General features: G+C 39.5%; 2 protein-coding genes across 6 annotated transcripts in view; both read right to left on the bottom strand.

The window, feature by feature from the left end:
• Positions 1–10,560: 10,560 nt before the first annotated feature.
• On the bottom strand, positions 10,561–12,903 carry LOC128029432 (growth hormone secretagogue receptor type 1-like). Its single transcript, XM_052617216.1, has 2 exons — positions 11,854–12,903; positions 10,561–11,162 (listed from the first exon to the last, which is right to left on the bottom strand). Exons 1-2 carry the CDS (start codon positions 12,569–12,571, stop codon positions 10,825–10,827), a joined length of 1,056 nt encoding a protein of 351 aa, XP_052473176.1. The 5' UTR covers positions 12,572–12,903; the 3' UTR covers positions 10,561–10,824.
• A 1,157-nt stretch (positions 12,904–14,060) lies between these two features.
• LOC128029439 (fibronectin type-III domain-containing protein 3a) overlaps positions 14,061–24,890 on the bottom strand; it is a 76,774-nt gene continuing 65,944 nt past the window's right edge. For all 5 annotated transcript variants that reach the window (XM_052617222.1, XM_052617224.1, XM_052617223.1 and 2 more), the window contains 8 exons: positions 24,581–24,753; positions 24,348–24,461; positions 24,061–24,210; positions 23,077–23,417; positions 22,665–22,877; positions 21,746–21,912; positions 21,074–21,195; positions 14,061–16,093 (listed from right to left, as the gene is read on the bottom strand). In XM_052617222.1, the coding sequence (XP_052473182.1) occupies positions 15,779–16,093; positions 21,074–21,195; positions 21,746–21,912; positions 22,665–22,877; positions 23,077–23,417; positions 24,061–24,210; positions 24,348–24,461; positions 24,581–24,753 (1,595 nt within the window). In that variant the 3' untranslated portion in view covers positions 14,061–15,778. The remainder of the gene's footprint in view (positions 16,094–21,073; positions 21,196–21,745; positions 21,913–22,664; positions 22,878–23,076; positions 23,418–24,060; positions 24,211–24,347; positions 24,462–24,580; positions 24,754–24,890) is intronic.

The following is a 24,890-nucleotide window of genomic DNA, read 5'->3' as shown; positions in this document are numbered from 1 at the left end:
CTCCTTGGCTGAAGGTAATTTGGGCAAGGGAATGAAATGTGTTGCCTTCGAGAAAAGGTCCACTATGGTCAAAACAATCATCATGCCTTTAGAGGGCGGGAGGTCAGTTAGACGTCTTACCACTGGCACAAACCGAGCAGGCAAAAACAAAACCGTGAATGTCGCAAGCAATAATTGGCCACCAAAATCGTTGCTTTACTAAGCATCTAGTACGGCTTACTCCTGGATGACAAGCGACATTGGAGCAATGAACCCTAACTTGATGGCCAACAACTCCCTGTTATCAATGTTGTAGTTACGTTAGGCGGCAGATAAATGATGAAATAAAAATGAGCAAGGGTGCATCTTGTCATCTGAGAAAGCGCATTGGGAAAGCACTGCACCTACTCCCACCTCTGACACATTGACCTCCACCACGAACTGATGTGTGGGATCAGGGGTGACTAAAATGGGAGCAGAAATGAAGTGACTTTTGAGGTTGGTAAATACAGCTTTGAACCCCAGAAACCGCTTTAGATCTTTACGGGAATCTGGACTTTGCCAATATACCTCAGCCTTAACTTTGTCAGGATCCAAACGTATTCCCTCAGACGAAATTATGTAACCTAGGAAAGAGACAGACAGTGCATGAAACATGCATTTCTCCGCCTTGACAAAAAGCCCATTCTCCAGCAACCTCTGGAGTACTCGCCTGACATGTTGCACGTGTTCCTGGAGAGACGAAGGGAAAAAAATCAATATGTCATCTAGGTAAACATGTATGAACTGATCTAACATGTCTCTCAACACGTCATTAATTAGGGCTTGAAAAACTGCTGGAGAGTTGGAAAGCCTTAATGGCATAACCAAATATTCAAAGTGCCCTCTAGGGGTGTTAAAAGCGGTTTTCCATTTATCCCCCTTCCTGATGCGGACCAAATGATAAGCATTACATAAATCCAGTTTTGTAAAGATGGATGCTCCCTGTAACACTGTGATGTTGTTCAGCTCTCGTTAATCATAACAAGGTCACGGAGAACCATCCTTCTTACCAACAAAAAAGAATCCTGCCCCCGCTGGAGAAGAGGAAGGGCGGATGAACCCCATTGCTAAAGAATCAGAAATATATTTCTCCATTGCCTGTCTCTTAGGAATAGAAAGAGAGTAAAGTTTGCCTCTGTGGCACAGTCATAGGGACGATGCAGAGGAAGAGAATCAGCGTGGGACTTACTGAACACCTCCTTCAGGTCCAGATACTCTGCGGCCACATTTGACCAGACTGCTGCCACCTCCTGAAAAACAGAACCAGACACAGAAGAACAAGCAGACACCAGACAGTACTCGTGACAACGTTCGCGCCACGTGGTGATGGAGTTGGAACCCCACTCCACTTGTGTATCGTGCTTTACAAGCCAGGAGTGAACTAGGACAATGGGTGCTACGGGGGAGTCCAGGAGGAGGAAGGGAATAGTTTCAACATGATTTCATTGATCAGAATTATGGTTCCAGTAGTGAGGGTTATGTTGAGGAGTTCTTGGCCGTTGAGTGCCCTGACGGAGATCTGGTGTTAGAGGGAAGTGACTGGGAGTTTCAACAGTCGTGCAAGATGTGTGTCAATGAAATTACTCTCAGCACCGGAATCCAGGAGAGCTTGACAGTAGTGAGTGTTGTTGTTGTTGGCCCATCTCAGTTTCACTGGAAGGAGAGTGGATGATGAGGACTTCCCGGCGTACGTCTGCTCTTTTACCGGGCAGGAGAGTAGAAAATATCCAGAGTCCTTGGGACCTCTGCCTCTCTCTTTCCTCCCGGGACAGCTGAGCTCTACCCACCTGCATGGGCTCGTGATCGAGGACGGGGCTGGCTGTGTTCTCTCCGCTCCGGTTGCCAAATCAGGGTTGCCGGGGAAGCGTGTAGAACGGGCGTGCTGTCCCAGTCGTTCAATTCGGGCAACCACCGAAGCGCCAAGTCAATCAGCCCGTTGAGACTTGATGGCAACTCAATCAGGTAGATCTCCTTATGAACACGGTCGGCCAGCCCATGCAGGAACATATCCCACTGCGCCTCCTTGTTCCACTTGCATTCAGCCGCCAAGGTACGAAACTCAATGTAGTAGTCCGCAACAGAACGGTCCCCCTGTTTGAGATCTGTGAGTCTTCTGGCATCCTCCTTGCCGGCTACTACTCTGTCAAATACTTTTTTCATCTCTGCCTCGAGAGTGTGGAACGAGGCGCAGCATGAATCTCGGTTATCCCACATCGCCGTTCTCCACAAGGTATGTATTTTAATGAGAGGCACACAAGTGAACAGTGGTGAACAGAAGAACAAACGGGATGAAGATAGATTATGTCACAGGTGTCCAGGAGGTGGTGACGAGGTGATTGAGCAGGAGAGCATGACGCAGGAACTGAGATGAGTGATCCAATGTTGAGTGGAGTGGATGGGGTTCCAGAGGGGTGAGGATACAATGAGGAGACGAGACAGAAAGAAACGGGAATGAGAAACCAGGCAGACAACATGGAGCTTCAAACAACGATTTGACAAACGCAAGACAAAAGACAGGGCAATAAATATTGAGCAGGTAATGTGGAGTGGCAGCTGTGGCTGATGAATAATTAACTGAGACGCCCACATGAAACAATCAGTGCTGATGAGAGACACACAAAACTCCACCCACATAGTGATTAACAGAAATGACGGTCATTCAGAATATGTGTGCTACCCAAATAAAATAATGACTAAAAGTAAGTCTTTGAGGACAGGTTTCTCAAGCCAGGTGGTGCATTAGACCAGGGGCTCATCTCCTGTTTTCAAAATGCATCACAAACTTCTTGAGAAAGCTGTAAACGAATTCCACGTTGCACAAGGTGCAAACAACCTTACGCCTGTTTCACACATAATCTGTCTGCAGTCCGTATGCATTTCATATTTTTTACGTACCCACGTTACCGGATTCCAGCATTCATGCGGTTGCGACCCGTCAATGCATTTCAGGAGCGTTGCGTCTGTGTTAAAGCATAATGAGTATGAGTCCGTGCTGCTTCTGCACCACATATGTAATGCACACGGACTGCATACGCAGTGCAGATGGATTATGTGTGAAACAGGCGTCTTGTCGAGGTTTCCATTAGGAAGCTTCTTTAAAAAATAATAATAATTCCCTGAAGCAAACCCGGCTGCATCTTAGCTGCATCCATGATCCACATTTGATGTGCTAATTTCACAGTAGACATACATACAGGTTTAAAGATTTGTTCTCACCCCTACAGATTTGGATAGGTATACATCCACGCTAAAATAGCAGGATGAAAGTCATCATAGCTCACGTAGTATAGAGCCAGCTCCCAACCCAATTTTGGGAATAGATTAACCGCATTATTTTTTTTTTATCGGCCGATAAGAGTCTCACGTTAATGCAGCACGTTTACGCCAATAACGGCCCACCACTAATATATATAAATATTCTGAATCAATCTACAGCTCAATGACATTTTATTTCAGTTTTTAGTTCTAACTTTCCCTGGGAATAGAGTGGTTTAGTTGTGATGTCAAAATCTGACTAATAAAGACTAATTCTCCACTGCGTCCCTCAAGCTTTACCTATATTTTATATTGAGGTTTTCAAATTAATGAGTAAAATACAGTCTGTTGTAAACAACTTGACAAATCTTGAAATTTAGCTATAAAAGGCAAATTACACATACCAATGCAGAAAGCACACGTTTTGAAAAGGTTGTTTATTTTTCAATACATGTTACTACATAGGAGTGTTTGGGGTGTGAGTGTGTGCAGTTTACTTTTTACAATAAAATGTCAAAGTATATTTATGTTTAACACAGACCAAAATTATCATGCAGAAATATTGCCCCACAATAGAAAAAATCATTTCTGACCCTGGCAGAGACTGAGATACAGAGGGAGTGAGAAAACGGACATGGTTTGAATATTACAGTGTGATCGAGGTCATTATTGCCATTCATTCCAGGATGTCCTGAGCTTTAATTAGTACAAATATATATATAGTTTTATGATAAACTATCAAATCCATATAATCTTACTCTTACTCTACAAAATAAATTTACTCTTTGTAAATGAGTAGTGAAAATAAAGAGAGATGCTTTAGCTCCATCCCTAATTCTGACAGTCTGACATTGTCTTGTCAAACTGATCACTACAAATTTACTTAATATAATAATTAACATAAACTACAATATAAGTTAAAACTTAATAAGAATTCATTTAAACTTTCATTTCTTATAAAGTCTCAGCTTTCACAGCTAACTATCAGATATCACTAGCTATACGTGACCCGTGTCTGAAGCATATATTGAAAAAACACCAACAAGTTGGTCGGCGACAGCCTCTGATGTCACTGCCAGCGTGACTATAAACCTGGCACCGGGAGAACACATCATTCACTTAGTCGTTTGAAGCTTGTGTCCAAAGTATGGCAGGGAGCTAGAGGATGCAGTGTCTCGTTCCCTACTCAGTAGAGCTGAAGGCTTGGAATCAGGAAAGATTCCTTTAAAGGGATACGGTCTAAGATGCACACTTACCATAGCATAGCTTTTCAAATATATGTTTTTATGGTGCCTGTTTATAGTCGCGCCGTTAGTGACGTCAGAGACTGTCGTCGGCCAGCTCATTGGTGTTTTTTCAATGTATGCTTCAGATACGGGTCATGATGAGGTGTTCCCCATAGCGACCCCTAGAGGACGCCGTTAGAAGTTCCCTTGAAAGGGAACCTTGGGATAAACCAGGCTCAGTCCGGGGGCCAGTTGTCTTTTGGCCAGATGAAACCAGCAGTTAAATTCCAGGCTGCAGCAAAGTCATATTGTACAGAGGACTCAGCTGGTTCCTGTGGTCTTGTCTTGATGGCCACCTAGGAGACAAGGTCTTTACAGTATACAGAGAAACTAGAAACAACTGTTCATTCATACCTGTGAAAGATAATACCCCGAGATCAGGTTTTATTACTGTGGGACGGTCTGTAGATCCCCAAGCTGCCAACGAGGCAGGTATGTTTCACCGCGCCACTCGCGTCCTGTGTACTATAGACACGGTCTTAGGCCCACCCCAAATGCTCTCATTGGTTGAGACGCATGTTGATGCCCATCCCAAACCAGCACTGATCAACATCCCACCCCTCCTGTGACCCATGGTTTGTCTGTATGTATATACAGAGCCAGTATGCAAGGACTTAGATATTTCTTAGATAGAGAGAGATATTTCAAATATGTAATTATTTGCAAGCATTTTGTACTGTTCAGTATGTAAGGGTGAATGTTGGTTTTGAATATTGAATTCAAATTTTCCAAACACACTTTTTAAGGTGTGTTCAAATGTTGTACTAAAGTTGTATATCTGCAACATACAGTAGATGTTTATTTTATTTTATTTATGCAACCCAGGCTCAAGATTTAGCTTTTGTCAAAATGCCATAGCTTAACTATCTTCAATTCTGACACCATCAACACTATAACCTGCACACTTTAAAATATGGTATATAACTGTAAATATACCCATGGAAAAGGGAAGTTGGCATTTAAAATGATAACTTGTATCATGTTTATTTTCTGCACTTCGTCATCCGAGTAAGGAAGCAGTGAGGGCAGTTCATATGTCAAGAGTGACAGAAATATGAAGAGGCTCTCCAAGAGAGAAACCAACAAAGCAAAGCATGAAAAAGAAAATTGCAGATTAATAATCAACTTGACTTGTAATGACAGTGGTGCTGCCCCAATAAGCTAACCATTTTGTACAAAATAAATAAATAATTATATTGCTTTCAATTGATTTCATTCAACTTTGTTTCATTTACCTTGTTAACATCTTCCATATAAGCCTGGTTTTATTTGTCTTGATTGCTGGTGATCATTTTCTGTTATGTGTTTTCTGATGCTCTGTTTTGGATTATTCTTTGTTGTTTTTTTTTGTGTTTTTACAATTAATGCTGCACTTGGATCTGTTTGTTTTGGAGCATTCCATGACAGAATCAACCAGCCATTTACAGATCCAGCAGCTAGTCTGAGATATTGACTTGTGGACCATGGGCATTCGAATTCTTCCTCCTGTTTCGAAGAAGGAGCGGAAAGCTTGGCTTAGGATGTTGGCAGGTCTTCACCAACAGGGGATGCAAGTGGTTGGACTGGCACAGACTTTTTGGACATTGGCGGTAGGATTGGAACTTTGTGATTCTGAGCTGAGTCTGGTTTTTTTATGATAGCTTAGACAATCCCTTGCATCCTCCGGAGATGGAGGGGCTTAAGACTCTCGACTTTTGGGGCTTCATTGATTATCTCTGTTACCGCAATTTAGTAATGTCATGTCGATCTGAACCAATTGCAATGTCCCCAGAGATACCCAAGTCTGCTCCGCGTCGCAAGTGAATGTCAAGGAAGAGGAGGGCAGCAAAGACTACCCAGGTGGTCTCATGTCCAGTGGTACTGGAAGACCCTACCCTGGTGGCCTCAAGTCCGGTAGTCCTGGAAGACCCGACTCCGGTGGACTCAAATCCAGTGGTCCTGGAGGACCCGACTTTGTTAGTCTCAAGTCCGGTGGTCCTGGAGGCCCCGACTCTGGTGGCCTCAAGTCTGGAGGTCTTGGAGGACCTCACAGTGGTCTCAGATGTCACCACAGAGCCGCCTGATTTCACTACTGCTGCCATAATCAAGGTCATCTTTGTCTTTCACCTCAAGGCTGTTTTGCATGCATGGGCTCATTGCAGTCTGGGAGTCTTAAGAGTTCACTCAAGTAGTATTTTTAGCAGTAATACCTGAGCTGCTAGGAGGTTCATCTGCCCCGTCAGTTCCATTGAGGTGGTCATCAGCTCCAGGTATTCTGTGTCACAGGGGCCTGACCAATAGTGGCAGAGTAGGTGGAGAAGAAGCGTGAGGCAGAGACGGAGAGCAAATGAGCCAGGGCAATGGGGAGGATCCGGAGGGCCAAGGTGGACCAGATGGTTCAGGCGACCAATGCAGAGGTGGGGATCCAGAAGGCTATGTGGAAACAGAGTTACAGAGGGCCAAGGTGGAACCAAAGTGAAGGAGGAGTCTGAAGGAGCCAGAGGAATAAAAGGACGAGGTGCAGTGGAGTCCCGAGGAGCTGCTGGGTCAATGGGTAGAGGGGGAGTCTGGGACTCAGAGGCTGGAGAGGGAGGCAAGGGATTCTCCAGTCACACCAAGGATGGAGAATGGCAGACTCATGATGCTCACACCGAACAGGTTGTGGGCTGAGTGTGAGCAGAGGCGCTGCCAGATGACAGCAGTGGAGAAGGCAGGAGTGGGAGCGGGAGGGTGGTTGGGCATTTTTGAGCCTGCAGGCTCTCATGGCTGGTGTGTGCTGCACACACACCAAATTGCAACTCCCAGCACTGGGAGTGTGTCAGAAGAGAATTACTGGGCTGGTAGACAGGGCTGGCAGACTGGTAAATCCAAGGAAGGTTGGTGGAAAATTGACATGTCCACACATGTATCTGCCTCTCAGTCTATTATGTACCCTTCAAAGTCCAGCAGTCCCAGATACGCAATAAGCTCACCCTCAGACATGGTGCAGTGGGTATAGCTTCTCTTCACACTCTCGCTGTCCAAGGCTTTTTCCTCCCATGTTGGGCATTGAAGCCAGCTCTCACACCTGGTCTGATGTCACTTGCAGTTCCGGCTCCGTGAGGAACCTCAGCTATGTCGCTCCGTGTGGAGATGGCAATGGGAACGTCCTTATGGGCTGGGGCGATGAAAAAAAATGGAGGGGAACACACAATTAAAAATTTTGTCAGTCCGGTATTCTGTCACAATACTACTGTAATACAGCAAGGAGAACGAAGTCAAATAGCTTTTCGATGAACACACTTTAATATTCCAGATTGTGGTTAACACAGAATGGCTGGAGTCACACCGAGTACCTTACAAAGAGACATTTAGACATACAATACCAGACAGGACAGACTACACTATAAGTACTAATTCAAATGAGGGTAATTAACAAGACACACCTGAACCAAATAACAAAATCAAACATGAGGGAAACTAGGTCATGGAGAGCACTTTAGGAGAAAAACAAAAACAACAAACAGTCCAGGGGCATGACCGTTATATGCTCCCGTGTTTTTTTGTTTTATTTTGCTGTTTTGTTCTCACTGTTCTTGTATTCTGTTGTCCTGTGTTTAGTTCCTGTTTCCTTGCTAGTTTTCATTAATTGAATTTACCGAAATTAATTTACCTGTCCCTTTTCAAGACCCTGTTAATTCATTTATACTGTATTGCTTCTATTGCACTGCATCTGAAATTGGATACTACCTACTAAATAGTATGCAAAAAAGAGGTACATGTTCAATTCATTGTATTCAAAAAACAGAAGACGAAAAGTACCTGGATGACCTACTATTATTCTACTGATACTGTACTATCCAATGAGGCCAAGGGAGAAAATGTATGAATGGCAGTGAAACAATCCAACTGCTGGCAAATCACATGATAAAAACGACATGGTGAGTGTAGTACTTCTGAACTTCCTTCATACTCATACTCCCTGTGTGAGATTTCAGAAGGAATATATGGTCTCTGTCTGATATTGTCCTTAATCCTCTTAGCCCTCTTTATATCATGTTTGGAATCTCTTTTTTGTTACGGGGATTTACTGTAGTTTTTTGTTTTTATTTTAATAAACAAATCGCTGCATTCGGATTGCTGTAACATTTAGGGTTAACACAAACATATCTTACAAAATCTGAAATTGGACTGGATGAAAATTGGCCTTATGTGTAGGCTGTAAGATTCTAAAAAACTAAAACAATAAGCCCCAACACGCCGTGGTTTACAGTGAATTTAGAACAGCTAAGTGGTGTTAGGCACGACAAGGACTGGAGATTATTGCTTTTATAAAATGGTTAGCATGCTATTAGTCCACACAGTTTCAAAATTCACCAAAAAAATCTGATATTTTTTAAACAATTTTTTTTGGTCCAGTAATACAGATAGTAGAATGGTTGCCAACATACAGGTGCTGTGGCAGAATAATACTGATATACTTAGGTCACAGGTGTAAGTTTCTAGAATAATATACAACAGCTTCAGATGCAGCTCAATCAATCATAACCAAAGACCGGAATTATCCTTTTTATAATGAACAAAAATGTACTTTCTTGAATCTGTTTGTCAAGAATACGATTGAGTGGCCAGTTCATTTACAAGGAGACCGAAATCCAGAGTTACTTTTCTTTCGAGGCTATGTTGTGATAAAGACCCCTTCCTCTTTTTTATACCTATATTTATAAACAGGGCCACAGCTGAGGGAGCTCATGTCCTGTGGAGTGTGAGATTAGTTTAGAACAAACAAGCGCTCTGTCAAGAGGCTGGTCAAAAGGGAACACAACAAGGTCCTGATAATAGTGCATGGTTGTCTGACAGAGGAAATAATGTCTCAATGCTTTCTGTAACCCTTCTTTCCTGAGATTTAACCAGATACTTAAGTCATGTGGGACCAAACATGTATTAATGATATCACCAGTTTACACAGTATTGTTTCATTAAAACACATGCAGGCAGTAAAACAGCTGGACTATTGAAAATCCGGTTCTCACAGATGGATAGATATATACTTACAGCATGCATGTTAAAATACTGAATTCTATAAATACAAATTTTAATAAAACTAGAAGACCTAAACTACAAATAAGGTTTCATAGTTACTGGGATTTGAATGTGTATGTAAACGCTAAAAATCATTATAAACCAAATACTGTAAACTAATTTTATGCAAATCTTGTCTGGAAGCGTTAATATATTTTTTATTTATTTATTTGAATCCATAAACTGTTGATATAAAATGAAATATGAATTAAATGATTTTTATTATTTGATTAAATATTGCATTTAATTTGATTTATTCAATTAAATATGTTATTTTATGAATACAAATATTGCTCTCAACTCCCAAAAGGTAAGCAATAGTTAAGCATGTGAGATAGTGGTTCCCCCCACTGGAAATGCACTGCTATTGTTCATCTGATTTCTTGAAAAGAGTGGCTGTTAAATCAAGATTACTAATGCAATTCATGCAAAGAATGATGTCAATATTGTTATAATTAAATAATTAAAATAAAATGTCATGTTTTGTGGGGGTTGAAATAAAGGATGTAACTTCGAGCTACAGTACATTTAAGGTAAAATATTGTAAAATAAAAAAATAAATAAAAAAACCTTAAGACATTGAGACAAACAAGTAAACACTATATTATAATGATTACACAATACTTTTATACTAATACTATATAGTTTTATTTTCATTATTACAGTACAATACACATACCGTATTAATACTATACTTGATACGAGTATGTGCAAAGCAAATGACATCCAACAGAGCAAAACAGATTCATGACACAAGTACATTTAAATAAAAAAAAAAAAAAAAAAAATAGTAATAATAATATAAACAAATAACAAATAATATTATGAAAATGTCCAAATCTAATTCTGGTAAACTACCTTGAATCTATAAAATAAGACGATTATATTATTTAATTATTAAAATACACTATAATGATTACATGATAATATAATACACTATATTATAATGATTACACAGTACTATTGTGCTAAAATTACATTTTATTACACAAAAAAAAATATTATGAAAATGACAAAATCTAATCATTCTATAGACATGATTATCACTACAGTGATAACTGTGATATTACACAGTCACTGTCACATGCTGTTTCCTCCATGGTGTGACAGTTCCAATCTAATTTTTCATTTCCGTCGCACCAATTATCCAGTTCTTATCCAATAAGCCCACAACTTCTTCACTTCTCCCAGGTTCCAGAGCTCCTCTTCAGCAAGGATGATGTTACCGTAAGCCCTCCTCTGTCATCGTGGTCTCTTTCACCCCATTGAACATTTCTGAGCACATGGTGATGTCATCACAGGTTGAGATATGTCTCTGATTGGGTCTATGTTGGCTCCTGTGAGGCAACAGAAAGAGGCGTTTGACGGCAGAGCGGTACTTGTTGGACATGAGGTTGTAAAGGACGGGGTTAATTGAGGCACTCAGGTAGAAGAGCACCATGGAGGCCACGTTGAAGTTCTGACTTAGGCGGGCAGAGTGATAGTCATCCACATGTGTGAAGAGAAACCGACCAATGTGGTAAGGCAGCCAGCAGATGGCAAAAACCAACACAACAACAGCTAGGAAAATAAAGGGTGACAGGACATGGGGTTAATAGAAGAATGAGATTTGTCTGACTGATTTATGAAGGCATCTAATAAACAAAAATCCTCATTTGCTAATCAAATATAAATGAGCATGACTGATGAAGACAAGATGTTATGTTTGCAAGATCTGTCAACTGCTTGTCTCACAATTTGACACCTGTCAATTACATTGCAAGAACGTTTCTACTGGAAATAATTTAAATAAAGCAATGTCACTTTAAATGTGGAAAAAATGACAAACAAACTGATCTGATCTTTTGAGCCGATATAAGAACATGTTGTTTATGCGTTTAGAGCGGCTTGAAAGTCTTTTGTGTGATTCTCATTCGTTTAGCGCAGGGGTGTCCAAACTCGGTCCTGGAGGGCCACTGTCTTCCAGTCTTTACCTCAACACACCTGCCTGAAAGTTTTTATCTTGCCTAGAAAGACCTTGATTAGCATGTTCAGGTTTGTTTATTCAGGGTTGGACCTAAACTTTGCAGGACAGTGGCCCTGAATAAGACTGGACAACCCTGGTTTAGTGTATGATGCCCATTTTTTCTTTGTAACCATATTCAAGTCTGCAAATGTATGCTGCCTATTGTGCCTAGTGCTTCAAAATCAGTTCTGATGTTAAATGACACGTAGTGTATTCTAGCCTTAACACTTCCCAAGATTCACTCACCTAGAATCTTGACGGTTTGCCTGTTGACCTTCTGTCTGGCTGCTGCATTGGGCCCATGAAGCTCATGACGACTCTTCCACAACTTTCGACCGATGGATCCATACAGAAAGAGCAGGCAGAACATGGGGCAGAAGAAGTAGGCGGTCGACACCCAGATAGTGGTGTGCAGCAGCCCTGATTCAATGGCATAGCGCGTGTGCTTGCACTGCCGAGTGCCTGGGTCAGGAATTGTCTCGTTCTCATACTCCACGCCCATCAGGAAGAACACTGGTGCAGCAGACAATAGGGCGAAGCCCCAGAGAGCTAGAATGACATACTTGACCCTTCTCTTGGTGATGGCAGCCTTGGCTTTGAAAGGGAAGCAGATGGCCAGGTAACGCTCCATGCTGAGCACTGTGATGTGAAGGATGGTTGCGTTGGTGCATCCTTCATTGGTGTAGTGTGATAGACGGCACACCAGCTCCCCAAAGACCCAGGGTACATACTTCCAGAGGCGGTAAAGGTCGAATGGGAGGCTGAGGAATATCACCAGGTCTGAGATGGCCATACTGGAGAGATACAGGTTGGTGGTGGTCTTCATGTCCTTGAAGCGGTTGATAATGAGGATGGTCATGGTGTTGCCAGTTATACCAACGATGAAGAGTAGGATGCAAATGGTGGTGACAGGAATGAGGGTGGAGGTTGGGAAGAGAGAGTCTCCGCAATGTTGGTCCTCCATATTGATGCAAGTCTGCAGGATTGTGGTAAGTGTACAAAATACTTTTAAAAGAGATTGAGAAAGAAGAACTCTAATGTGACTCCTTCGCTGAAAGTCCGTTTCAGCACCAGGGAAGGTGGAACCAAAGAGGTGGTGCGTTTGAACAGGAGATGAAAAAGATGAGACCTGTGGACGTTGTTTCTGCCTGTACCCGACTGTGTGCGTGCAGAATATCACTTAGTCCAGTTCTTAATTAAATAGTGAGATCACAAGAGGAGGAGACAGTAGACAGATATGGAAAGAGGTGAGAGGTGGGGCTTTGGCTTTCAATGTGTGCATGTAAATGAACAGCTCTTGATCCTTTACTGTCTACTAATATTAATTAATTTTTTTGCATATCAGTATCTAATACATTTTATCCAATGAAATAACTTGGATAAAATATTGCACTCGCAATCTTTAAATAAAAAAATCATATTAAGAATTCTCTCAGAATTATAATTAAAGCATAAAGCAGGGCTATTATAATTAACTAAAACATAGGAAACTTACTTAAAATAAAATTTTATATATATTATATATATATATATATATATATATATATATATATATATATATATATATAAAACGTAAACCTTGATATAGATGTCTAAACACAAACATAATTACTAAAGCTAATATATAAGCTATATAATAGTATCTAAATAATCCTGGAATAAAGGTGTTTTTTTTTCTTCACTAATTTGGTTAAGATGATGTCATTTTGTCAAATCGACATCTAAAATGAAAACCTGTCAAATTAATGTAAAAAACATGCGAGCTGTGACCCAAGCATATCTCAAAAGTCTAATGTACCCTTTTATAGAAACATTCGCTTAAATTTCAAGAAGCATGAGTTTGTTTTTTGTTTTCAGTTCAAAAGATAAACTGAATTATTGTGCATTTTTTCTTACGAACAGTTAATACAAACATTGGCAATGTTTAACACAATCTCAATTCATACACTTTGTTGATGCAGAAAGAAGCTCCTGATGTGCCAGGTGCACTGTGTTCGCTTCAGATCTGTTTTGAAACATTACTGAGAAATACATTTAGATCATCTTAATGTCTTTGTAACACTTGATTCAGGTGCTGAAGAATAATCTAATTTAATAGACAATTTGTCTGGAGTCACCACTCCAACCCAGTGACCCTGGTACCTCGCTCTTTGTGGGTGAAATTTAAATCTACATATATGGCAAGATGCAGTAAAAGACGACAATTAAGAATTATAAATCTTTTATTGTGCATGGATCCGTCTGTAGATATCATGACTATACAGGCACACTTTATATATATATATATATATATATATATATATATATATATATAAATGATTATACATTTCCTATCTGATTAACGAACATTTTAAAGTGATATGTCTGATAGTATGTATACTATAACAAATTTTTATTTTGGAATGTACGGTGTATGAGGTAACTGCAAACATTAAAATTACATAAAAATGGTCTCATTTTTTGTGCATATTTTATTGATTTTTTATAGTTTTTCTTTCTCCCAAGAACCAAACGCCTACCATGCTGCGGAGATGGCACACTTTGCAAATTACATTTTATCACTATCAAAAATAGGAATTTGAGATTTTTTTTTTCCTTTCAATGACAAACAGTAGACATCTGCAGTATATATATTAGACCAAATCATGTAATTCATTTTCATTCAAGACTTCTAGCAAGGTACCTGTAGTTGTTAACAGTTGTTTACAGCACTCATATTCCCATAACCAAAGCACGACACAAAACCCTACGACCAGACCATCATGCTGCTGTCACAGCGCTGACAGTCACAAGACTTTAACACACAGAGAAAAAGGCAAAAATTTTGTTTCACAGAATGTACATGTTGGATTAACACAATTCATTACTGCTGTTTGCATTTCATTTCTTGCACTTTTCTTAATTTCTCTGCTGGACAGAATTAACTTAAAGGTTTTATTTCCATATAAAAATAAAGTTTAAATGTGTGATTTAAACAAGAAAAAAAAAGGATATCTGAAAAGTTTATATTTAGTCCTATATTCAGTACGCTCATGATTACATCAAAAAGTAATATTGCTAAAAATAAAGTTTAACACAATGTGATGTTTTTTAAAACTAAAAACAAACAAACAAACAAACAAAAAACAACAACTGAGATTTAAGAAAATAATTTGACTTTTGGAAATCATGATTATTGGCTGAATAAACCATTTCATGAACAAATTTTGTGGTACTACATTTAAAAACAGCCAAAACACATTGAGGGCTTGCACAACTGGAGAACATGTTCCATTAAACGCATCACAAGATCAAGACGCATTTCTCTTCTCACTAAGGTGCAAAGGTAACTAAAGGAAAGGTTTCCGAGAAGCATACATTGTTTGTGCTGAACGACGACATTTTGGAGCAAAGCAGCTGCTTGATTGTAAAAAACAAGCTACAGTTTACGTACGTGATAGTAAAAATAACTATTAAGCTGAGTTAGTTTGGTATTCATAGTCTTACTCCCCCGTACTAAGCCAGAATTTCAGGTCCTCGTATCATACTGTACAAAAATATACTATCATATCTCTAGTTATTTTTGCATCCTTTACACATTCTGAACATCAAAGGTTCTGAGGAAAGTGCTAAATCAACTTTCGTTAATTTCAGCGTTATCGGTCTCGTCTCCCCTTTTATAAGTTGTGGACTCATAGATTTCGCTCAGAACCCCCGGCAGGTCTTCTGTTCGCTCGTACCCCATTGTCGACAGGGTAGTCACTGGCCCTCAAGTCTCAGGCCCAAGATATTAAACCGGTGAGTGACGCAACAACCGAGCTAGCCTTGAACGAAACTTACACTCAACATTTTACAACTGAAATTATACATATAAATAATAAGGATTACAGCTACACAAATAAATGAAGTGGTACGATGAGTATGCGATGAGCGGTAAGCTTCATTGCTGATCCTTCAATAAATCGCCCTCCGAATCTGACGGAGTGAACGCCGTTCCTTCAACAGCATGCGTGGAAGGGACAGCGGTGAGCGGAAAGATAGAACAATAGATCGGGTGAAGTGATTCTATAACTCCCTTTTCTCAATCCTTCACGCGGCTCCCCAACGCTAATGCCGGAATGAAAAATAAAGAAAGAAAAACAAACATCAACAAACAAAAACTTGTTTTGACGATGTAATGCAGGGCCGAGGCTCATTCGATCACGAAGTACTGAATGGCGACTGCGATGAGGATGGAGGTCACGGCCAAAAGGGCGATGATGAGAAAAGAAAACTGTTCATCTGTCAGGCTGCGTTTTTGCTTCTGGGCCTCGGCTGCTTTGGACCCTGTGGTGCCAGAGACCCCAGAGGTGTCGACACGAGGTGGGAGCAAGATGACAGTGGAGCTGTAGGGCCCAATGATTTCGGGGGCATCCTGGCACTGCCGGATGGCACAGACGCGAAATCGGTACTCTGTGGATGAGCTCAGGTTAGGGAGCTGATGGGAAGTGGCTGAGCCCTTGTAGATCTGAAAAGATTAGAAATGACAATTCAATATTTAATTCAAAACTAAACACAAATATACTGCAGCATTATATAAATATGCACTATTGTCTCATGTTCACCAAGGCTGCATTTATTCGATCATAAATACAGAAAAAAGAAAGAAAAAAAGGTAATATGAAATATTATTCTATTTTTTAAATGCGTTTTTTATTTTTATATATTTCAAAATGCAATTTATTTCTGTAATCCAAAACTGAGATTTCAGGAGCCATTACTTCAGTGTCACAAGATCATTCAGAAATCATTCTAATACGCTGATTTCGTGCTCAAGAAACATTTCTTATCAATGTTGAAAATAGTTGTGCTACTTAATATTTTTTGTGTAAATCATGAAACTTTTAGAAAATTGTCTAATGCACTATAATCCTCCATGTCCGCTCCATTCTCAAAACTCAATTTGATAATACCTAGAATATCATAATCAACTGCGGGCGGCAGATCCTTGTCCTATTTAGCGACCAAACTTTGGAATAACCTACCTAACATTGTTCGGGAGGCAGACACACTCTGTCAATTTAAATCTAGATTAAAGACCCATCTCCTTAACCTGGCTTACACATAACATACAGTATTGTTCAAAATAATAGCAGTACAATGTGACTAACCAGAATAATCAAGGTTTTTAGTATATTTTTTATTGCTACGTGGCAAACAAGTTACCAGTAGGTTCAGTAGATTGTCAGAAAACAAACAAGACCCAGCATTCATGATATGCACGCTCTTAAGGCTGTGCAATTGGGCAATTAGTTGAAAGGGGTGTGTTCAAAAAAATAGCAGTGTCTACCTTTGACTGTACAAACTCAAAACTATTTTGTACAAACATTTTTTTTTTCTGGGATTTAGCAATCCTGTGAATCACTAAACTAATATTTAGTTGTATGACCACAGTTTTTTAAAACTGCTTGACATCTGTGTGGCATGGAGTCAACCAACTTGTGGCACCTCTCAGCTGTTATTCCACTCCATGATTCTTTAACAACATTCCACAATTCATTCACATTTCTTGGTTTTGCTTCAGAAACAGCATTTTTGATATCACCCCACAAGTTCTCAATTGGATTAAGGTCTGGAGATTGGGCTGGCCACTCCATAACATTAATTTTGTTGGTTTGGAACCAAGACTTTGCCCGTTTACTAGTGTGTTTTGGGTCATTGTCTTGTTGAAACAACCATTTCAAGGGCATGTCCTCTTCAGCATAGGGCAACATGACCTCTTCAAGTATTTTAACATATGCAAACTGATCCATGATCCCTGGTATGCGATAAATAGGCCCAACACCATAGTAGGAGAAACATGCCCATATCATGATGCTTGCACCTCCATGCTTCACTGTCTTCACTGTGTACTGTGGCTTGAATTCAGAGTTTGGGGGTCGTCTCACAAACTGCCTGTGGCCCTTGGACCCAAAAAGAACAATTTTACTCTCATCAGTCCACAAAAATGTTCCTCCATTTCTCTTTAGGCCAGTTGATGTGTTCTTTGGCAAATTGTAACCTCTTCTGCACATGCCTTTTTTTTAACAGAGGGACTTTGCGGGGGATTCTTGAAAATAGATTAGCTTCACACAGACGTCTTCTAACTGTCACAGTACTTACAGGTAACTCCAGACTGTCTTTGATCATCCTGGAGGTGATCATTGGCTGAGCCTTTGCCATTCTGGTTATTCTTCTATCCATTTTGATGGTTGTCTTCCGTTTTCTTCCACGTCTCTCTGGTTTTGCTCTCCATTTTAAGGCATTGGAGATCATTTTAGCTGAACAGCCTATCATTTTTTGCACCTCTTTATAGGTTTTCCCCTCTCTAATCAACTTTTTAATCAAAGTACGCTGTTCTTCTGAACAATGTCTTGAACGACCCATTTTCCTCAGCTTTCAAATGCATGTTCAACAAGTGTTGGCTTCATCCTTAAATAGGGGCCACCTGATTCACACCTGTTTCTTCACAAAATTTATGACCTCAGTGATTGAATGCCACACTGCTATTTTTTTGAACACACCCCTTTCAACTAATTCAACTAATTGCCCAATTGCACAGCCTTAAGAGCGTGCATATCATGAATGCTGGGTCTCATTTGTTTTCTGAGAATCTACTGAACCTACTGGTAACTTGTTTGCCACGTAGCAATAAAAAAATATACGAAAAACCTTGATTATTCTGGTTAGTCACATTGTAAAGCTATTATTTTGAACAATACTGTACTAACACATTTCTAAAATTCAAATCCGTAATTTTTAGACTACATTAATTAGGAAAACTCAAACTGGGAACGCTTCCCATAACACACAATGTACTTGCTATATCGTTAGAAGAATGGCATCTACGCTAATATTAGTCTGTTTCTCTCTTATTCCGAGGTCACAGTAGCCACCAGATCCAGTCTGTATCCAGATCAGAGGGTCACTGCAGTCACCCGGATCTAGTATGTGTCTAGCCCATATAGTGGATCAGCACCTAGAAAGGACCTCTACAGCCCTGAATGTCAGCAGAGACCAGGACAACTAGAGCCCCAGATACAGATCCCCTGTAAAGACTTTGTCTCCTCGATGGCCACCAGGACAAGACTACAGGAAACAGACGATTTTTCTGCACAATCTGATTTTGCTGCAGCCTGGATTTGAACTTCTGGTTTTGCCTGGCCACAGGAGAACTGACCCCCAACTGAGCCTGGCTTCTCCCAAGGATTTTTTCTCCATTCTGTCACAGATGGAGTTTTGGTTCCTTGCCGCTGTCGCCTCTGGCTTGCTTAGTTGGGGTCACTTAATTTCCAGGAATACTGTCGACTTGATTGCACAGATACTATTTAAACATAACTGAGCTTGATGATGACATCACTGAATTCAATGATGAACTGCCTTTTTGCATCATCGACATACTATATTCCTATTTAATGCTGTTTAGTTGCTTTGTCACAATCTGTAATGTTAAAAGTGCTATAACTAGATTAATTTAATAGCGCAGCTAACAGAAATATTGTTCTGCACATTTTGGGCCCAATTTAAATGAAAAACAATCATAATTTGCTTAGATCTAAAATTTGTTAATTTTCGAATACATCAGTAAACATTATAATTTATATAGAACAGTATTCAGCACTGCATTAATTTTATAGCGATACTATACTAAAAAGAAAGGAGCTGAGGAATTATATTTTAAGGAAGCAAATGTTTAAGCAGAGAAATAATGTCAGAAGAACATGAGAATATGAATATGAAGTCCCGCATGTGTGTGTGGGCTGCATCAACACAAACACACAAGCCTTCAATCACGCCTGCAGTCTCCTACAGTGTCTCTCAGCAGGGGGTGATGAGTCAGAGCCAGTGAGACTGCTTTACCCTTCCATTACCCTCTTATCTACAGTCACTCAGAGGTGCTCACGGTAGAGTGGTTTTAAGTTAAATCAAACAGTTCTGCCGGGCCCCGTCTGACACATAGTGCAGTGATAATATATTTAGTGACAATCACTATTAGGAATTCAACACTGCAGCTACAGACAGCTGGGGGATGTTTTTACCTGGCTCTCCAGTGGGCCCCTTAGGACCCACGTTTAGAATTTAATTTCTGTCATAGTCACTGTTAATTCCTCATGTCTTTCCGAATCCATTTAGTGAGTTTTTTTTTTTTTTTTGTGATGAGAACAGGAGATGTTTTGCAGATTCTTCAAGTAGATTTTTTTTTATAAAATGTAACATAAAAGTAGCATTTGAAGTCTTTAGAAGCAATATATTTTGTTAGACCCAATAAGTAAATAAATAAATAAAAAGAAGTAATCATCTGTTTTTGTATATTATGTATTTAAATATGGTGCCACAAGTTTGGGTTACACATTAATAATATTGATACAGTATGGTTATTCAATTTAGTATAGAGTTATATATTAACTACATATATATATATATATATATATATATATATATATATATATATATATATATATATATATATATATATATATATATATATATATATATATATATATATATATATATACACTTGCTACAGGGTTAGGATTAGGGTTTGGTTTTGGGTTAGTTGCATATAATTATGCATTATTTACTGCATATTTAGTCTTGTAACCAGGCACAGCGAAGGGTCACATGACTGAAATGTTTACGGCTTTTTCATTATAGTAGTGGTTTTCATCTTACATTGAATGTTTCTAAATCTTTATTTGAGCGTGCAGGTGTCTTTTTGAATGTTTATCTGTATGGATTAGTCCTCATTTTTGACTTTTTTTTCAAGGTGCAATGAGTTTCTGGCTATTTAACAAGGACAGTAACAGCAAAATACAGTGTTACCTAATTTTGTGGCAAGTTTGACCTAAACGTTCTCAATAAAAATGGTCCCAATGCACTTCACAATCAATTATAACACGTTTAAATGTTTTAAATTCAGCACAACTGAGATTTGTATTTACAGTCTGTTTCTCAAAGAAAGCTATCATATGACCTCAACAAGGGTATGAAAATATAATGAGTGTACTTTCATTTCAAGCACCAACCCTAGTTATTTTATTTTGTACTTTGGTGCTTCTTAACATTTATGGAGGTCTTGATAAACAAAGGTTATGGCCATAGTCACAAAATGTTGTCAGAATAAAGAGCATACACAATCACAGCACAAATGTGAGAGGACAGATTTGATTTGGCTTTAACATTAAGTGTAATAACTGTCACTAAGCCGTTCAAGTAATGACCACCGGATCGCCATTATGCTATAATTATATTCATCCAAACTGCTGAACCCAACACCTGCTGTCTGCTGAGCGCACCTGCTGAGAGCAGTGACCTCTGTGTAATGAGCTTACAAGCGCGAACCTACATTTGAGACACATTTGCCTCACTGTGAATGGAAATATTTCAATTGAGATGCCTCACTGAGGTTAAAATTGATGTTTTTTTACTGAAACTCGTATATGCAGATTATAAAGTGTGGTGTAGGTACCTGTTTGAACTCAGAATTTCCCTGCATGCTTTGCAGACAGTAGATGACTGGATCTCCCTTCATAGGTGGCAGTGTCTCCCAGCTCACCTCACACGACTCATCCACACGCTCCACACGTGGAGCTGAAGACAGACACAGACAGATGAAGAGATGATGAGGACAAACTGAACTAAACTTGCATGCACAAATACTTACGGTCAAATCGCAGAACATTAAATGTGTGTTTTAGGATGTTGTTGTCAAAGTGCATACATTTTAAATGATTTATTGATGACTAATATAAACAGAGCTGCACAATTATTGTTATTTATGCACATAAATTAGCTCCTTTATAACATTTACATTTATGCATTTAGCAGACGCTTTTATCCAAAGCAACTTACAGTGCATTCAATAGGGATAAGTAGGCTTTATTATTATTATTTTTTTTTTATAATGTGCTGTGTTTTGAACTTTCTATCAAAGTATCCTGAGAAAAAACATATACCATGGTTTCCACAAAAATATTAAGCTGTTTTCATCACTGATAAAATTGGAAGCAAATCAACATAACAGACTGATTTCTGAAGGATATCGTGACATAGAAAGCCTGAAAATTCAACAAATTAAATTCAGTGTATCAATGGAAGTTTATGGGGCAAGTGAATGGCTGCTGCAGGTGGGATGTTGTACCTTTTAGGGGTGCAGGTGGGGAGCGGGGGGTAGTGAAGGTGTAAACAGTGGAGAAGGGCCCCTCGCCCGCCTCGTTAAAGGCCTGGATGCGGAACGTGTATGAGGTAGACTCATTTAGCCTCTGCACTTTGTGAGTGTGACAGGGTCCTTTATACAAGGAAATAAACCTTTAAGAAGAGACAACAAAGAGAGACAGAGATAGTGTTATAGAGTGGACCTCTATAAAGCCACAAAATCCACAATATCAAAATTTTATAAGAGTTGAAGGCAGACCCATACAAAATCTGAGTGAGTTTTGATAGAATGGATAATAAATACACATGTAAAAAATAATTCTAATTTGAATCATTTATGAAGTTGAACACATCCCTTGCAAACTGCATTTTTGTACTATACCACCTTTCAAAAGTTTGGGGTTGGTATGATCTATTTTTATGTTTTTTTTTTTTTTTTTTAGTAGTATCTTGTGCTCACCAAGGCTGAATTTATATGATCAAAAAACAATTTACAATTTAAATAAACTGATTTCTATTTTTAGTATATTTAAAATGTAATTTATTCCAGTGATTGTAAAGCTGAATTATCAGAAGCAAGACCCCAGACTTTAGTGTCACATGATTGTTCAGAAATAAAATTCTAATAGGCTGATTAGACTATTAGAAATATAAATCTAATGTTAAATTAAAAGTGTTTGCTTAAAAGTCACTTCTGACCAGTTTAATGCATCTCTGCCTAACAAAAGTATAAACTCCATAATAAAAAAAAATAATAATAAATAAACTTTTGAACACTATATATTTGTGTATCTGGCTAATTTAGCATTTCACTTACAGATAAAAAATATTTGAATCTTCTGTCATGCCCGGATAGGACACAGTGTTAAAATATACTGCAAAGCACAAACAATGCATCTACAAACCTCCCATTTTTATCCTCCATCTGGAGATGGTACTGTAGGGAATCGGTGGGTTGGGCCTTGGCCGGGCCATCACCCCACTTGAGCCTGAGGGTCTGGTGACTGGAGGCGGTGCACTCCAGACGTGGAGGGAGGGGTGGCAGTGGCTTGGTCTTCAGTTTAAAGGTGTGACTAAAGGGTCCTACTCCCAGACTATTCAGAGCCTGGATCCTTATCCTTCAAACACACAAGCACAAGATTCAGCTTCCGTTCATACACATTCATTCATTCCAGCACCATGCTCATTTTTGGATTGGTTTGGAATTGTAAGAGTCAGTTCATAAGGTTCATAAGAGCCATACGTGCATGAAATGGCCTACACGTCACGCTGTGTTTTTACTTTTGCTGTTGTTCTATAACAGAGATGTCACTGTACCTGTAGGTGGTGTCGGGCTGCAGGTTCTGGATGATGTATTTGGTTACAGGCCCAGTAAGAATGGGTTGTCTTTCTCCCAGATCGATCAGGTATGACGTGATCTCTGATCCGTGATCACACGGCACCTCCCAGTGCAGCCCCAGGCAGGTGGATGGAGAGTAAAGGAGAGGTCTGGCCTCTTCCTCCTCCTCATCCTCACCCCTCTCTATGGTCCTGCTGCCCTCCACTATCATCTCTGATTCACGGAGAGTGTGGACGCTGCTGACTGGTGCTGGCACAGAGCAGGGTGTCTGGCAGAGCACAGCCTCGCTAAAGGGTCCCACACCAGCCACATTCACTGCCTGAGGCACAAAACACACACAGTTAGTGAGTGACTAAAATTTTAAACAGGCCAATTTAGGAAATTACCCTTTTATATATCAAAACTCTTAATTTACTACACAAATAACTATTGCATTTTCCTTTTATCCTTCCTGGGCCTGGAATGAATTGCAAAATGTACTCAATTTAGACGCACTTCCAACCCTAAGCACCTTTAATCATCTTTTGTGAAATGTTTTATTGTTTAAATTTGGTTCCTAAGAAAAGTGAATTTGAATTGTTTTGTTTTTGTATATCTTCTAATTTTATTATAATTACAAATGGTATCAAAATAATTTTTTTGAATAAAATGTCAGCCAACAATTAGTGCATAACAGCCCTCAATAAAGTAAACAGCTATTATAAAAACAAACAAAAAAAAAAACAAAAAAAAAAACTATGCATTTGTCTCTCTCATTCACTGGGTGGCACTGACAATATAAAAGTTGGCGCTCGTCCCAATATCTCATTTGTATGAATCAAGCCGATATATTTGTGTGCACAGGAAGTAAAAGCATAATCAGTCAGCAGACAGATATTTCCTGGTTAGTTTCACATGGCAGAACGAGTCAGTCAACAGCTCAAACATTCAGATGAATAAGTGTGTATGATAGTGTTTCTCACCTGTACTCTGCAGAAGTAGTTGGTGGCTGGCAGCAGACCCCTCATCTCATGGGACAGTGCAGCACCGGTGTAACACATCTGCATACTGCCCTCTGCCGCCCCCCACTCCAGACGATACTCTGAAACTGCTGCTCCGTTACAGGGAGGGACCTTCATGGATGCAAAACATAGGTTTAGGTTTTAGGTTTTTTTAATGTCTTTAGTTGAGTTAAATGATAATCCTAATTCACTCACGATAAAGTAATTCACTAATTTTCAGAAAACTTTGCATCATGGGATATTCTCACCTCCCAGCTGATCACAGCACATGTCGGTGATTTACAGTTGATATGAGGGGGGCGACATGCCTCAGGGGCCCCTGGACCAGTTGTGACCTCAGTCCGCTCCGAAAAAGGGCCGTACTGTTGAACACCAATAAAATATAAAACAATTTGCTAGTCAACTATATGTGGCACATTCAAGATTATTAGCAACTATAAAAACAAATAATATCAGTGACATCTGTAAAGCTTACACTCACCCCAGCTTTATTAGCAGCTCTGAGCCGGAAGCCGTAAGTCCTGCCGGGCAGTAAACTTCCCACTGTGCAGTCCAGTTCAGAGCCCTGGTACACTTCCCAGCCCTCGTCCACCTGAGCGAACATTTCTACGCTGTACAAAGACACTGCACTACCTCCATCCACCAGAGGGGGCGCTAACACATGCAATGAGATAAAAACTACAAATTAACAAAGATTAACACTTTTAAAATGCTTAAAAGTAAAAGTAAAGACTTAAATTTTTACCAAAAAATAAATAATAATATTAAACAGCCTGAAAAAAATGTATCAC

This window comes from Carassius gibelio, chromosome A15, assembly GCF_023724105.1.
Source record: "Carassius gibelio isolate Cgi1373 ecotype wild population from Czech Republic chromosome A15, carGib1.2-hapl.c, whole genome shotgun sequence".
Classification (NCBI taxonomy): Eukaryota; Metazoa; Chordata; class Actinopteri; order Cypriniformes; family Cyprinidae; genus Carassius; species Carassius gibelio.
The sequence above is the reverse complement of the archived record's forward strand: the minus strand, read 5'-3'. Positions and strand labels throughout refer to the sequence as shown.